This window comes from Squalius cephalus, assembly GCF_949319135.1.
Source record: "Squalius cephalus genome assembly, chromosome: 13".
Lineage (NCBI taxonomy): Eukaryota > Metazoa > Chordata > Actinopteri > Cypriniformes > Leuciscidae > Squalius > Squalius cephalus.
This window is the reverse complement of record NC_137134.1, coordinates 37,659,588-37,677,231: the sequence shown is the minus strand read 5'-3', so window position 1 is coordinate 37,677,231 and position 17,644 is coordinate 37,659,588. Positions and strand designations below refer to the sequence as shown.

Here is a 17,644-nt window from a genome sequence, read left to right as displayed (position 1 = left end):
GATAGATCAAATAAAAATTAAAAACAGTATTTTGAATTTTAAGTGAAAATTGTCAATCATACAGGTCATCAGAGAATATTGTGTATAATTTATACTGAAACATCATGTGCTTATCATTTTATTTTCTTCTGAACTCTGTATGTAATATGTTTTTCTCACATATCTTTGTAAACCTTTGCAGCCATGATTAATCCCTGCAGATTTTCTGATCATTACCTTGTGACTGAAACCACGTCTGTAATGAATGGATTTTCCTCTTCATTTCTTCAAATTTCTGCAGTTTTTCCATCTGTACATCCAACAGTGTCTCTGTGGAGAAACAAACTCCACTATTTGCCTCCACCATCTGCTCTAGTTTCTCCATTAACATGGACACTTGTGTGTCGGGTTTAATGAAATGATGTCGTCCTCCAAAACTCTCAATGACAGACTGTGTTTCTTCATTTAGTTCTGCTGTCCTGTCTTCTGGATTCTGGTATATGAGGATCATGGTGTGTTTGTTGATTCTTGAGCTGAATATCTTCTGGATCTTCTCCATTTCTGCTCGGTCTTCATTGTTAAGTGGAGCATCAGGAATGATGAGGAGGAACACATGAACTCCAGGATCACAGAGAGACACACAGCGGAGCGTCTGACGCATCACTTCCTCCTCTGAGATCTGAGTGTTGAACAGAGCTGGAAGCTCCACCAGAGACACCAGACGTCCATGAAGCTCCACGTCTCTCCTCACACACTCTGAGCTGAGCGCTGATCTTCTGGCTCCCTGGTTCAGGATCAGGTTTGATATGAAGGATTTTAATCCGTCACTCCCACACAGAACCAGATTCAGCTTCACACCCTCTGGATCTGTCAAAGGAATAAACTAGTTTAACAGTGTGCTATTAACTTTAAAAAAATCGTTCATGTCTTTGCTGAACGTGTAAATTTAAAAAAGCTGTAACCTCCCCCATCTGATCATTGTGAACTTATGTAAAAACAGGTTAAGGTAAAGGCTAGCTACCTCGACAAATCTCTGTTTAATATGTAAACCCTAACAGGATGATCAGGAATCTGGTGTGAAGCAGAAGCATTATTTTACTATTATGCAGCTTTTTGCCAAATATAGAAAGAAATGGACATGAAATATTAATTTGTTTAAATAATTTATTTATTTTCATTTTATATTATTTGAGTGTTGTTGAGGAGGATATATTTTGTGTGCAATTTTTAGTATGTTCCTCTCTCTTGTCTGTCTCTCTGTCAGGGTTCTGTCACTTCTGTCTATTTCTTGGTTTTGTGACAGAGCCCTGATACTCCTGTTTAGTCTTGTCCATGAGCCTTGTTTCATGTGCATTCATATCATGTTTAGTCTTGTGCTGTGTTGCATGCAGCTTGTGTTTTACACTAGCTGTGTGCTTGCATGTTGTCATGTTTTGTGTGAACACGTGGCTTATGAGTGTTTTCATTGGCTGCTTGTTCATGTTTCGTTTTGTGTGAACACATGGCTCGTGATTTGTTTTACTGGCCATGTGCTTGTTTTTTTTGTTTTTTTGTCATGTTTGTTGTGAGCACATGGCTTGTCGTGTGTTTCCTTGTGCCATGTGCTCTTCTGTCCATTGTCTAGCCCCTCCCATCTTGTTACCTGATTATTGATTCATTTGCCCCACCTGTCCTCCCTCGTTACCTGCTTTGTTTGCTCTCCCCAGAGCCATAGAGAGAAAGAGTTGCGACACTCCCATAGACCTCCGTTGTAAAAAATGGCGGCGCTTTTAACCGCCTACTTCCGGGATTTGAAGATCGGAATAGTTCCAAACACTGTCATTTGGGCGTTGGACACCATTCACTTACATTGCTGCGCGTCGAGTTGTTCCAGAGTTAAGTTGCTGAAATATCGACCTCTTTTGATTTGTCAACTGTCTATGTTGTATCAGAGGCCCTTTGCGATGCTTATACTGGTCTTCATTTGTACATGCACAGCGTAATTATTTATATTTTATGTTGGTTGTTTCAACCAATTTTCAAGCACTGCCTGCTAGCTAGTGCGACTTCGTCAGCTGTGACAGTAAGAGTCCGGTAATGAATCACTACCACCTTTATAGCAACTTTTATTTAATAAAATTTTTTGGGATATACTAACTTTTCATTATGTTTTATTGTCTTAAATGAAGCGGCTTGTGAGAACAATGCTGGACCTCTAGGATTGTTATGGGATCACCAGTCCTGTCTGTTTCATGGATCACCTGCCCCTGGTTTTTGTTTTTCTTGTTCACACACACTCACACAAGCACACATTTTTGTTGTCTGTCATTGTTTAATAAAAAATATTTAAGTGAACTCTGAACGGACCGCCACGGCAGACCTCTTTGCGTGATCACAAAGGTAGGCTAATGGCTGAATCAAAATTTATAAGCAAAATCACGGGAATCAATAGCCTAATACAGCCTAGTTGTGCTAAAATAAATATCATGAGACGTCCATCATCAGATGAATGATATGGAAAAGTTAAGTTAGAGCCGCTAAAGCCAGTGCTACTACCCATGCGAACATGAACACTGAGCTTTTCCCTCCAAAAATATAGCCTAAAACTTATCTCCAAATGCAAAACTGACATTAACAAAATGCAATAATGCAATAACAGCTGAAAAAGTACTTGGGTGTGTGTTTTATTTTATATTTACCGTTCAATAATGCAATCGCTGCTGTCTGTCCCATAGAAGAACAGGACAGCCGGCGTATGTTTTGGAACTATTGGGGCTTACATGAACCACGTGATAGCGGCGACATCAAAGAGTGTCGCAACTCTTTCTCTCTATGGCTCTGGCTCTCCCTATTTATTCTCCCTGTGTTTGCAGTCCTGTGCTGGTCCATTGTTGTATGTACACCTTGTGTTCCCTGCTGTGTGCTTCAGTCAAGTCAAGTCAAGTCAAGTCATAATTAATAAAAACCCATCCAAAGACCCAACCGAGTCCTCGCTTCATTTCCTCAACCCCAAATCCTGACACTCTCCATCTGTAATCGCTCACAATTGGAGCTACTAATGAGAAGCGAACTAACAGTGCGTTCAAATCCTCCTGAACTCCTCCAGAGGAAATCGCTCGTGACAGTCTTATCCTGTAGGCATGAGCTGGAGGAAAGCTTTCCTCTTCAATCTCGCACAACATGTGGGCATCCTCACTAAATCCATCACATGCTGACAAAGTCTAATGATAAGGAGGCCACAGAAGGAGGATTCCCACACTGAAAGGTGGTTGATTGAGCGGAGAAACGTTGATTGAGCGAACTCTGGCATGTTCTGACAGCCGCTGCTCTCCTGCTATCCTTTCTTTTTCATGACAAATTGTGGACTAATTATGGACTACTTAAGCGTGCAGTTTTAATTTTTGGATCCTAACTCCCTTGAGTCCATCCTGCAGATTTTTTAACGCTGATTTGACTAAATACGGCGCTGTTTATGAACTGTCTCTGTATCCCTTCAGTCAAGTTGTTACCTGCCAAACGCGAGCTTTCGCCACCGAAGCAACAGGCTACTTCATCTGTCTTCCGTGAGTAAGGGACCGTTCGGTATTTATGGAAGGGGCCACCGGAGGAAAATAGGGGAGGGTCATGTCTTTTTATTCTTTGTTGAGGGGAGGGTCATCCAACTTTTTTTAGTCTAGGGGGAGGGTCACCCAACTTTTATATTCATGAAAACAGCAACATTTCAAAGTGGCTTGTTTGGTGCTATTTTTTCCATTTAGCTCCATGTTGATCTCGCGTTATCAGCCCCCCTTCGATATCAGATGGGTCTGACCCAACAAAAATCCAGTTTGGCGCTGTTTGACAGTGCGCGCGCACTTCAGTTCGCGCTTAGAAAAAGTGCATCATGTCAGAACAGAATGCCAATGAAATGTTTACCCGGCAAAGCTTTAAAGCACGAGCAAATAATGAACTTTTGTTATTGCGAATAAGTGCACAGTGTCCTGTGAGTGTAACTCTATCGCTGCATTAACATGTGATGTGAACGTACGTCGAGTTTTACAGTATTGGGACTGAGGCGCCAGAACTGCAGCTGATAGAATGTGCGCTGTAGCGCGATACTATATTTTAGTTTCCATTCTTATTTTGTTTCCACGATGTGTAAGATGTAGGGCTACCACATATTTAAATTACTATTAGTATTATTTAAGTTAACATAATAAACAGCGCCGCCGCTCCCACCACGCGCATCACGCGCTGTGCGTAGGGCACCAAGTGCTGAGGGGGCACCAAAAATAGCCTAATTTAAAAAAAAATATAATGCCGATATTATTTCATTAGCCTATAGAAATATTATTAGGCACATTTTAGCCATGTATATGTAACAAAAAAGGGGGAACAAGATCATTTAATTGCTCTAGTCTAGAAAGTACCCCCCCCACCCCGCTTTGGATGGTCCGTGCCGGTTGTTCGCGCGGGCGCCTTTGCGAAGGACGAACGCGAACGAAGTTTGACAGACAGACAGACAGTAGGCAACTTTTTTGGAAATGGCCCCTAAAAGACAGCAGGAGTTAGGATCTGAGAAAAGAAAGAAGAAGAAACTGCGAGCTGATGCCCGTGCATCACTTGCAGGTAAGTCCATGTTTAATCATTCTTAAATAAGTCAAGTCAAGTCAAGTCAAGTTTATTTATATAGCGCTTTTCACAACATAGGTTGTATCAAAGCAGCTTCACAGTAATAAATTAAAACAATACATCAATGTTTGTTTCTAGTGGAAAACGTCCACATTTGGTAATGCTGATCAATAGTATTGTTGATTGATTAATTAAATTAAATATCCCCAAATATCCCCAACTGAGCAAGCCAAAGGCAACAGTGGCAAGGAACCGAAAAACTCCATCAGGTGACCTAATGGAGAAAAAAAAACCTTGGGAGAACCCGGGCTCAGTCGGGGGCCAGTTCTCCTCTGGCGTTTATGAACTAGAGACCGGATTTAACTGTAAGATTAAAAATATTATATAAATGCCTGGCTGAAGAGATGCGTCTTTAATCTAGTTTTATACTGGGAGAGCGAGTCTGAGCAACGAAGAGTATCCGGAAGACTATTCCAGAGTTTTGGAGCTAAATGTGAAAATGCTCTCCCTCCTTTGGTGGATCTGGATATCCTAGGTATGACCAAAAGCCTCGAATTTAGTGACCTTAAAGAGCGCGATGGATTATAGGGCGATAGAAGATCGGTTAAATAGACTGGAGCTAAGCCGGAAATGTTAAAATAAAATAAGGGAAATGTTCTGCATGTGCTGCTGCTAACGCGCCTCGAACTTGCTGACGTTAATGTTAGCAAACTATGTTATTATAACTTATAACTTCGGTGCAAGCTAAATTGAGATTTTACTGTTAAACACTACCTATTTTACAAATAACTGACGGCAGCTAGTTGTTACTTTCTTTACTATCTTTCTTTAGATATTGAGCAGTAGTTTATGGTTTATTTTGACGTGACGGTGGTTAATACTTTCTCAGTAACAGTTAACGTTAGCAGTCAGTGCAGTGCACATGGTAGACTAACAATTCCTGTTAAATATATAAAAAATATAAAATGTCAATATAAATGATGTAAAGCAAACAATACTGTTTAATTGTGAGCATTATTGCACCTCATTCTATTATGCTTTTATATTATATTATATTAGATTTATCAAATAGTTGATAAATAAGGAATAAAGGGGGAGAACTCCTTGGCTGCCATGCTTTCAGTTTTAAATGTTTATAATTTTTTCCCGTATGAGATTCTTTGTTTGAATATTTTGTCTAATAAATGTAATTTATTCAAAGTGACATTGAATTTGGGAAAAACATGTCTGGATTATTTTGATAGTTTTTTTATTTTGCTATTCGGTTTACTGAAGAAAAGTTTGCACTTTAAAATGTGTAGTGTGTGTTGGCTATTCTACATATGTTTACAAAGTCAGCAAAGCTGTGAAGATTTTACTTTCTCTTTTTAGTGTTCTTAAGTTTTATACTGTGGTGCTGCCATTGTGTTATTGGTATTGAGTTATATGTTTGGTAATAAAAAGTTAAACTGGCAAAAACAAACTTTTTTTTCTTGGGATCGGGGTGGGGGGCATCATAAAGGAATTATGCTTAGGGCACCAAAATGGCTAGCAGCGGCACTGATAATAAAATACGTAGACCTACACCACAAAAACTAGTTGAGGATAAATGCGTTAAAATTGGGCACTTCCAGTGTTATGGACGTGACATTTGCAGTCAAAACTTGAAATATAAATTCTCAGAAAATGCATTTAATCCCAATATTTTGAAACGTCTGAAAGGAGTCAAGACATTAGAAAAATATCAGTCTACACATGCGTTTTATAATATGAGGGAAATACACATGTGACGTGACACAAAAAATCTTTTAACTTTTAGGTGTCAAAATATTTTTTAGTAATCTGTGCAAACCCAAAGATATATACCCACCGGATGAATAAAGATCGGCCTCCACAGAACATAAAATATTATTTTTATTTTATTTTTCGTGTTCGCATTTATGTGAAAAAAAAAAAAATGTTACGGGCGTGACAGTTCTCTATCACGGACATGACTGCTCTGAAAGCGACTTTAAAAATTTCACAGAGACCTCAAACAGAAAGCACAAAGCCTTTCTTTAAAGTGAATTTCGTTTTTTTATTAATTGTATCTTAATTTTAATCAATGTTTCATCAACCAATTTTAATACATAATAAGTAAATACACTCGTCTCATTAATGAACTGAAACTCAGCGTAAGGTATGCTACTTGCCTCACAGACCTGAGAAATATATAGAAAGCTTGAAATGTCTACTTTTAAACAGAACAATTCAAAATGAAAGAAAACAGACTGCTTTCTGCTTATGAAATGTGCATTTCTCTCTGGCGCGTTCTGCGAAGATCGCGGTAGTAGTTCTTATGCTATACCACCTGTCAAAATGATTGATGACTTCCGGTCCCGCCCACTAGATAAGACATCTGGTCCCCGCCCTTCCGGTTGTCCGTTGAGCTGTCCCGCCCTTTCTGGCGTGTATAGATATGGATATGGATTGTCCTATCGAGCGTTCGATCATGCGTTTTGACAGTTTTATCTACCGGTGTCTTTCCGGCATATGTTGTTATGGTTTGCCCTATTGTCCTAGCTAGTCGTAGATCATGTGGTTTTGACAGAAAGTTTTTGACCCTATTTGACCCTTTTTATCCGTAGATCATGTGGTTTTGGCAGAAAGTTTGAAGACTGTGTCACACAAGCATTATCTCTTGTGCACACAAGCTGGGTGTATTTTCTGTGTTTGTGATAGACATCTGTTTTTGACAGAAAGTTTGAATTTGTTGTCCAGTTCAGTTATGTGTTTGTGTGTGTGTGTGTCTGTGTGTGTATGTGTGTCTGGCTATATGGCATCACAAGTGCTGTTAGGAAATGTGTCAGCATCTGATATGATCCCTCCACATTCCTGAGGTAACAGCAAAAGTGAGAAAAAAAAAGAGAGTTGTCCCTAATCATGTTTTATATTTCACACAAATGATATACAATAATATCTTAGCAAAAATCTACTGAAACCATTTAATTCAGTTTTAGAGAAACAAAAGAATAAAATGAATAAGGATTTTACTAAATACTAAAGCCTATCACAAAAAAAAAAAAAGAGTTGAAAACATACTGTTCTTTAAAAAGTATAAATGAAAAGATTATAAAATAATTTAACCAAGGTTGAAAACATACCGTTCTTTTAAAGTATAAATGAAAAGATTATAAAATAATATAACATAAATGTCAGTGTTTCTCTCTCTCTCTCCTCCTAGGTTTATTCAGCGATCAGAATGAGACAATAGTGCTAAATTTATTTCAAAGTTTAAATGATATCTTTATAAAATGTTGTTTTTATTTTATTTTATTTTTTTAATTAAATTTAATACATTTATTAAAAGTCGTAATAATGTTTTTAAATTCAATACATTATTAAAAGTTGTAAAACAAAAACACTGTTTTTTCTGAATGCCTCTCCAGCCAGAGGAGTGTGCCTGTGGGTGTGTGTGTGTGTGTGTGTGTGTGTGGGTGTGTGTGTGTGTGTGTGTGTGTGTGTCCTCTGACATGACCCCCTCCACATTCCTGAGGTAACAGTGAAAGTGAGAAAAAGAGAGTTACCCTAATCATGTTTTATATTTCACACAAATAATATGCAATAATATCTTACTAAAAATCTACTGAAACCATTTAATTCAGTTTTAGATAAACAAAAGAATAAAAAAATACATAAACATACAAAAAAATACATAAACATTCCGTTCTTTAGGCCTATAAGTGTATAAAATAAAATAGCTATCTTGCTAATTTAACTAAAGTTGAAAACCATTCAGTTCTTTATAAAAGTATATAATTAAATGCTTATAAAATAAATATCTTATTGATCCAATTGTTTTTGATAAACAAAAGAATAAAAATCATATTACATAAAAAAGGGTATACATTAAAATGGTTATCTTGCTAATTTAACTAAAGTTGAAAAACATTCTGTTCTTTAAAAGTATATAAAAAAATAAAAAATAAAAATCTACTGAAATTTCAGTTTTAGATAAAAATAAAATTCATCTAAGTCTGCTGACTGAAGATTTCATGAAGCACCAGACAAATGGTATGTTTGTGTGTGTGTGTGTGTGTGTGTGTGTGTGTGTGTGTGTGTGTGTGTGTGTGTGTGTGTGCGTACGTGTGTCTGTGACAGGTTCCGGTAAATTAGCGTGCCGTCATCTTTCTGAATTTATTTCAAAACATAATCGTAAAAGTTTAAATATGATCTTTTAAAATTAAAAGACTGTTTAAATAAAATCTTTAAAGTTTGAATACATTCATATCTTCTATTTATCTTTTAGAAGATTACTGTAATGATTTTGTTTAATGGTGACCTAAAGTATAATTGTTATTAAACAATGTCTGTCTGTTCAAAAACTTTAGATTGTAGAAAAACTGTACTTTTTAGTCGTTTTAAATCTCATTTATATGAAAAGATTCAATCAGCATTTTTTTGTCCATGCGGGGTTTAAATTTTTATGGTGGGGGCTTTCCATAGCTATAATGAATTTTGTACCGTACACCTAAACACAGAAAACTACATTTGTACATTTTCAAAATGAAATAAATAAATAAATAAATCATTTAATATCATTTTGTGCACACACACGGTTTTAAATTTTATTCTATTTTAAATTAAATTATTATTAATAACATATGTTACTAAAATGTAAACAAAGTTTTAGCTAAATAAATATATAAGCAAAAACACCCTACAGCCCCAGATCCTTCAGAGATAAACCACAGTGTGATCTGAAGCTTCAGGAAACAGGGTATCAGACCAGATGAGTCTCGGGGGACAATGTCACAGTAAATCTAGTCTGCTAACGCCTTTTACAGAGTACATCCAGAGTTTATACTAAATTCATTTAAAAGCATAATCATACAAGTTTAAATAAGGTATTTTAAAATTAAAAGAAATCTTTAAAGTTTTATTAAAATCATATCTTCTATTTATTTTCTTAGAAGATTACTGTAATGATTTTGTTTAACGGTAACCTAAAGTAGAATTTTTACTAAACAGCGTTTAGTTGTTGATTGTTGAAAAACTGTCCTTGGGCATCTTAGATCTTTTGTCCATACAACATGTTGTCATAGTTTGTCACAATGTTTTGTTGTTGTGTTGTTTTAAGAAATCCGAGGACTCCACATTGCTCTTATTTAGACTAAGTTGTATCACCTGCAAAATCACTGACGCGGCATAAGTAAAGTTGGTCTTGAGCGAATATTTAATTTTATCAGTCATAATTCAAAGTATAAGTATACGATCGTATAAGATCATTTTAACTTGTATTCCCCGAACTATCCTTAATCAGTGTGGAATCACACAGGGTGAAACCCTTTACTGAGAATATACTATCGGTTATCTACTCAAAATATATGTAGAAGTGTAAAATCGGTGTTTAAAATCTGTCTGCTGGCCGCATGAATAGACTTTGGGGAGAGCTGATGATACTATCTATAGCAGGAAGCATGCCCTTTGACCTCCTCGATTGTGGAGGCTTGTTGTTTTTTTTGTTGTTTTTTTGTTAAAGACCCAACTACAAGTTAGTTCTCCAAAAAGAATTTCTCCCATCTAGTGGTTCTCCCATCTACTCGCTTTTTCAAATGCGTGTTGCAACTGCGGTAGCCGTAATGTGTCAAGAAGCTATGACAACATGGCTTCCAATAGCGCTTCATTGAGTTTAACGATACATGTTCTACTGTTATGGCAGCTATATAATGATTTACACAACCAAGCAATGAAAAAAGCTTGTAATTTAGACCATACCTTTGACTTGCCTGTCGAGAAGAAATCAGGCAACTTCCCTTTCAAAGTCTTTCTCCTTCATTAGATCTTTCCACATGGGGAAAAGCTATCCTGATATTTATTTACATACCGATAAATTAAATGTTAGCTTTTAGGCGATGAGGATTCCTTCTCCCGTGGCTCAGCATAAGTATGATCCTGCATTATAATGTACTGTGCAGTGCAGCCTTTCAAATTTGCCGGGGCAGTATCATTGCCTCCCATATGGTCTAGCGGGCTTACCTTCACAATTGACCAAAAGAATGGTGGGACAATAGTTGCTCCAATCATGGTAGAAAAGACAATTTATGGTGATATTAACATCAGTGTGGTGAGTGTCTGATAAGTTAGTCCATAGAGTGTAGAACTTTGCATCACTACGGTGTGACAAAATACACCCAAAGATACTAAGAGAATATCTAACTGTAGATTGTGATCTGAGATCTCTTTAATTTTGTGCCGGATGTTAAAAGGTATTTGTTAATAACAAAAACTTTAAATTAACATAATATTAATAAAATATGGTTAAATTACATTTTGAAAATGTTTATTTACAACGTTGTGTGTCGTGATACCTCGCAATGTTAGAGAAATCTGGTTGCACTACGCCTAAAACTTAATCATCCACATCTAAACATTATCATGGTTTTGTTGTATTTTAAAACACTGTTTTTCTTATTTCCTGATTTTCATTTTTCAGGTCGATATTTGTAGAAATAAGCAAAATACATTTATAAAACAAAAAAGAACCGGTTAATGGCCTTGTGTCAGAACACAACAGGTTATTCTAACTTTGAAAAGTGTCATACAGTATTTGATTTTTACAAATACCTAAACCAACGGGCCTAAACCGTTGACCCCTGAAGTTATGACTTCTGAAGGCCTAGATTCGCTCGTTGAAAAAATTGTATTTTATTAGCTAAAATCATTGTCTGTATTCATAAAATAAGTCCTCACGGGTGTAAAATGATCTGTGCCAATGATCTGATTTTAAGAAAGATCGTTTCTTATCTTTATTTGCATGGGACCAAGGAGGCTTCCGTGTCGTTCCGCCATCTTGAAACACTATAATACCAGAGAGGGACAAAAAGCGCTAGCCTAACTCAACACGTTTCATCATCAACACTACTATAGTCAACCACCAAATTATGACTTAAACACGTTTTAAGTATTACATTAAAAAGGCGTCATTGACAAAAATTGTAATTCTGAATTAAGTAATAATTATAACAAAAAGTTGAAATTACAATTATGACTATGCGTCATAATTATGAGATGAAAAGTTTAAATGATGATGTACTAAATTGAAATTATGATAGATAAAGTAAATATTCCATAGTGAAATTTTCTGAATTCTATATAATTGTATTTGTGAAAATGATTCAGTACCGAATCTTCAATAAACTGCTTGTTTCTGCAGTTCGTGTAGGCCTCTAAGACTATGAATTACTAAAAATGATTATTGAATAACTTGAATTTTGTTGACAATGTAAAAAAAAAAATTGTCTTCCCATACCGGGAGTCGGACCCGGGCAGCCTGGATGAAAGCCAGGAATCCTAACCGCTAGACCATATGGGAGGCAATGATACTGCCCCGGCAAATTTGAAAGGCTGCACTGCACAGTACATTATAATGCAGGATCATACTTATGCCGAGCCACGGGAGAAGGAATCCTCATCGCCTAAAAGCTAACATTTAATTTATCGGTATGTAAATAAATATCAGGATAGCTTTTCCCCATGTGGAAAGATCTAATGAAGGAGAAAGACTTTGAAAGGGAAGTTGCCTGATTTCTTCTCGACAGGCAAGTCAAAGGTATGGTCTAAATTACAAGCTTTTTTCATTGCTTGGTTGTGTAAATCATTATATAGCTGCCATAACAGTAGAACATGTATCGTTAAACTCAATGAAGCGCTATTGGAAGCCATGTTGTCATAGCTTCTTGACACATTACGGCTACCGCAGTTGCAACACGCATTTGAAAAAGCGAGTAGATGGGAGAACCACTAGATGGGAGAAATTCTTTTTGGAGAACTAACTTGTAGTTGGGTCTTTAACAAAAAAACAAAAAAAAAAAAAAGCCTCCACAATCGAGGAGGTCAAAGGGCATGCTTCCTGCTATAGATAGTATCATCAGCTCTCCCCAAAGTCTATTCATGCGGCCAGCAGACAGATTTTAAACACCGATTTTACACTTCTACATATATTTTGAGTAGATAACCGATAGTATATTCTCAGTAAAGGGTTTCACCCTGTGTGATTCCACACTGATTAAGGATAGTTCGGGGAATACAAGTTAAAATGATCTTATACGATCGTATACTTATACTTTGAATTATGACTGATAAAATTAAATATTCGCTCAAGACCAACTTTACTTATGCCGCGTCAGTGATTTTGCAGGTGATACAACTTAGTCTAAATAAGAGCAATGTGGAGTCCTCGGATTTCTTAAAAACAACACAACAACAAAACATTGTGACAAACTATGACAACATGTTGTATGGACAAAAGATCTAAGATGCCCAAGGACAGTTTTTCAACAATCAACAACTAAACGCTGTTTAGTAAAAATTCTACTTTAGGTTACCGTTAAACAAAATCATTACAGTAATCTTCTAAGAAAATAAATAGAAGATATGATTTTAATAAAACTTTAAAGATTTCTTTTAATTTTAAAATACCTTATTTAAACTTGTATGATTATGCTTTTAAATGAATTTAGTATAAACTCTGGATGTACTCTGTAAAAGGCGTTAGCAGACTAGATTTACTGTGACATTGTCCCCCGAGACTCATCTGGTCTGATACCCTGTTTCCTGAAGCTTCAGATCACACTGTGGTTTATCTCTGAAGGATCTGGGGCTGTAGGGTGTTTTTGTTTATATATTTATTTAGCTAAAACTTTGTTTACATTTTAGTAACATATGTTATTAATAATAATTTAATTTAAAATAGAATAAAATTTAAAACCGTGTGTGTGCACAAAATGATATTAAATGATTTATTTATTTATTTATTTCATTTTGAAAATGTACAAATGTAGTTTTCTGTGTTTAGGTGTACGGTACAAAATTCATTATAGCTATGGAAAGCCCCCACCATAAAAATTTAAACCCCGCATGGACAAAAAAATGCTGATTGAATCTTTTCATATAAATGAGATTTAAAACGACTAAAAAGTACAGTTTTTCTACAATCTAAAGTTTTTGAACAGACAGACATTGTTTAATAACAATTATACTTTAGGTCACCATTAAACAAAATCATTACAGTAATCTTCTAAAAGATAAATAGAAGATATGAATGTATTCAAACTTTAAAGATTTTATTTAAACAGTCTTTTAATTTTAAAAGATCATATTTAAACTTTTACGATTATGTTTTGAAATAAATTCAGAAAGATGACGGCACGCTAATTTACCGGAACCTGTCACAGACACACGTACGCACACACACACACACACACACACACACACACACACACACACACACAAACATACCATTTGTCTGGTGCTTCATGAAATCTTCAGTCAGCAGACTTAGATGAATTTTATTTTTATCTAAAACTGAAATTTCAGTAGATTTTTATTTTTTATTTTTTTATATACTTTTAAAGAACAGAATGTTTTTCAACTTTAGTTAAATTAGCAAGATAACCATTTTAATGTATACCCTTTTTTATGTAATATGATTTTTATTCTTTTGTTTATCAAAAACAATTGGATCAATAAGATATTTATTTTATAAGCATTTAATTATATACTTTTATAAAGAACTGAATGGTTTTCAACTTTAGTTAAATTAGCAAGATAGCTATTTTATTTTATACACTTATAGGCCTAAAGAACGGAATGTTTATGTATTTTTTTGTATGTTTATGTATTTTTTTATTCTTTTGTTTATCTAAAACTGAATTAAATGGTTTCAGTAGATTTTTAGTAAGATATTATTGCATATTATTTGTGTGAAATATAAAACATGATTAGGGTAACTCTCTTTTTCTCACTTTCACTGTTACCTCAGGAATGTGGAGGGGGTCATGTCAGAGGACACACACACACACACACACACACACACACACACACACACCCACACACACACACACACACACACACACACACACACCCACAGGCACACTCCTCTGGCTGGAGAGGCATTCAGAAAAAAACAGTGTTTTTGTTTTACAACTTTTAATAATGTATTGAATTTAAAAACATTATTACGACTTTTAATAAATGTATTAAATTTAATTAAAAAAATAAAATAAAATAAAAACAACATTTTATAAAGATATCATTTAAACTTTGAAATAAATTTAGCACTATTGTCTCATTCTGATCGCTGAATAAACCTAGGAGGAGAGAGAGAGAGAAACACTGACATTTATGTTATATTATTTTATAATCTTTTCATTTATACTTTAAAAGAACGGTATGTTTTCAACCTTGGTTAAATTATTTTATAATCTTTTCATTTATACTTTTTAAAGAACAGTATGTTTTCAACTCTTTTTTTTTTTTTTGTGATAGGCTTTAGTATTTAGTAAAATCCTTATTCATTTTATTCTTTTGTTTCTCTAAAACTGAATTAAATGGTTTCAGTAGATTTTTGCTAAGATATTATTGTATATCATTTGTGTGAAATATAAAACATGATTAGGGACAACTCTCTTTTTTTTTCTCACTTTTGCTGTTACCTCAGGAATGTGGAGGGATCATATCAGATGCTGACACATTTCCTAACAGCACTTGTGATGCCATATAGCCAGACACACATACACACACAGACACACACACACACAAACACATAACTGAACTGGACAACAAATTCAAACTTTCTGTCAAAAACAGATGTCTATCACAAACACAGAAAATACACCCAGCTTGTGTGCACAAGAGATAATGCTTGTGTGACACAGTCTTCAAACTTTCTGCCAAAACCACATGATCTACGGATAAAAAGGGTCAAATAGGGTCAAAAACTTTCTGTCAAAACCACATGATCTACGACTAGCTAGGACAATAGGGCAAACCATAACAACATATGCCGGAAAGACACCGGTAGATAAAACTGTCAAAACGCATGATCGAACGCTCGATAGGACAATCCATATCCATATCTATACACGCCAGAAAGGGCGGGACAGCTCAACGGACAACCGGAAGGGCGGGGACCAGATGTCTTATCTAGTGGGCGGGACCGGAAGTCATCAATCATTTTGACAGGTGGTATAGCATAAGAACTACTCGCGGTGCATCCGCACATCGTCAACTTCATCTTTGCAGTCGACACAGAAAACACTTGTTTATTAATAAACAATAAAAATGTCTCCTTGCTATATTTGACATATTAATAATCATTACTTTTGCCGGTTCTTTGTGACAGCTTTTAGATGCTTTATTCGCAGCGCCACCCACATGTTGAACGAGTCACACCGCATCAGCACCGAAAACATGATTTTTTTCAAATCTAAAATCAAAAATCGTGATACAAACCGAATCGTAGGTTTGGTCTATCGTTACAGCCCTAGTAAGATGAGAAAGCAAGAGTTTATGGTTGTAAAAAAAACAATGGCTATCTGAACATCTTTGCCAAGCGCAAACCAGTACAGAAGTAGGCTAATCAATAAATTATCGGGGAGGGTCATGCCTTTTTTCACAATCATTTTGGAGGGTCATAGAAAAATGTATTGCTGGCGAAGGGAGGGTCATGTCTTTTTTGACAACAGATCTCAAAACTCCTCCGGTGGCCCCTTAAATAAAAAACGAACAGTCCCTAAGTATCCACTTTCTCTCGGATTATCGGTTGCCGGATGCTGGTCTGGTTGATATGGTCTTAGAAAGGGCTGTATCTTCCACATATTTGCACTGTGTTGTAGTTTAGCTGCTCGGTGTGCTGGCTAACGTGGTTTTAAACCTGGCTGGGTACGGGCGACTTTAGGATGATCCTCCTCTTTTTATTGCCTGTAACTTTTTTATCCGCTTCTTTTTATTTTTGCACGCTGTCTCAAGAAACTTTGCTGCCTTTTTGCTGGTGGGGTTTTTATGACATGACTTTCTATTCGTCGTTGGATCTGCATCACCTGAACCCTAAAGTTCGGCCATCGCTGCCCACTAACCTTTATAATCACTGCGCTGCTCTTGGTATCGCTCGCCGGCCTCGTTACATACATCGGGGCTCCCACAAACATTGCACTGGGCTCACTACCTCAGTTCCCTCAGTTGACGGATATATTATCCCCGTTGTCTGGTCTTCTTCTCGTCGGCTGTATGCAAAATCTCGCAGAGAGGGTGGAAATATTAACTTTGCAAATCACCGTTTTCTGGAATATGCCCCACTTGGGGCTCCACCGCCAGTTACAACTTCCTCTGCAACAGTTCAGCCTTCAGTGAAAATGGCCCTAGTAAACGCTAGGTCACTGTCAAATAAAACATTCATTATGAACAACTTCTTCTCATCTTATGCCTTGGATTTTCTGTTTGTGACTGAAACCTGGCTGAAACCTGACGATCTTTCGTCTCTGGGTGAACTATCTCCTCCTGACTGTTCCTTTTACAGCTCTCCCAGGCCAAATGGATCTGGTGGTGGTCTAGCTACAATTTTCAAGAAGTCATTTAAATTTCAACTACTGCCTGTAGATGCCTTTTCTAGTTTTGAGGCACAACTCCTGCACATCGACCTCGATGGTCCTCTAATTTGTATCTTGATTTACAGACCACCCAAAGTTAGCACAACTTTTATTCATGAGCTCTCAGACTTCCTGTCAAATCAAGTGTCACGCTGTGATAGACTGTTGGTTCTGGGGGATTTTAATATCCATGTTTGCTGCCCCTCTAAACCTATGGTTAAAAATTTTATGAATCTCATTGACTCGCTCAGTTTCGCACAGTGTGTCTCTTCTCCCACTCATAACCTGGGCCATACATTAGATCTTATTTTGACTCGCAGTCTCTCCATACATTCATGTGAAGTATTTGATGCTGGTATTTCTGATCACTATTCTGTATTATTTGATACTGTCCCATATGTACAGCCCATCCTCTCTCAGCCTGTGTGCAGCTCCCGTGTTTTTCATGCCACTACTGCACTACAATCTCTACAATCTTTTCTAATTGTGAGGTCTCTTTGTCACCTGATATGAACACTGACCAGATGGTTCTCGTCTTCAACTCTGCCTGTTCTACTGCACTGGATACTGTTGCCCCCCTGAAGCCTAGAAGGCAACAACCTAAATCTAATTCTCAACCTTGGTTAAATGCCTCTACCCGTGTGCTCAGACGGGAGTGCAGAAGGGCTGAACGCAGGTGGAAAAAGGAT

At 36.4% G+C, this 17,644-nt stretch overlaps 2 protein-coding genes across 2 annotated transcripts in view; one reads left to right on the top strand and one right to left on the bottom strand.

Moving 5' to 3' along the window:
* Nucleotides 1–17,644, top strand: part of LOC307170064 (uncharacterized protein) — a 274,875-nt gene that overhangs the window by 92,394 nt on the left and 164,837 nt on the right. The window lies entirely within an intron of this gene.
* LOC307170050 (uncharacterized protein) overlaps nt 1–17,644 on the bottom strand; it is an 82,534-nt gene that overhangs the window by 6,123 nt on the left and 58,767 nt on the right. The window contains exon 5 of the mRNA XM_079891045.1: nt 217–846. Coding sequence (XP_079747171.1) covers nt 217–846 — 630 coding nt within the window. The remainder of the gene's footprint in view (nt 1–216; nt 847–17,644) is intronic.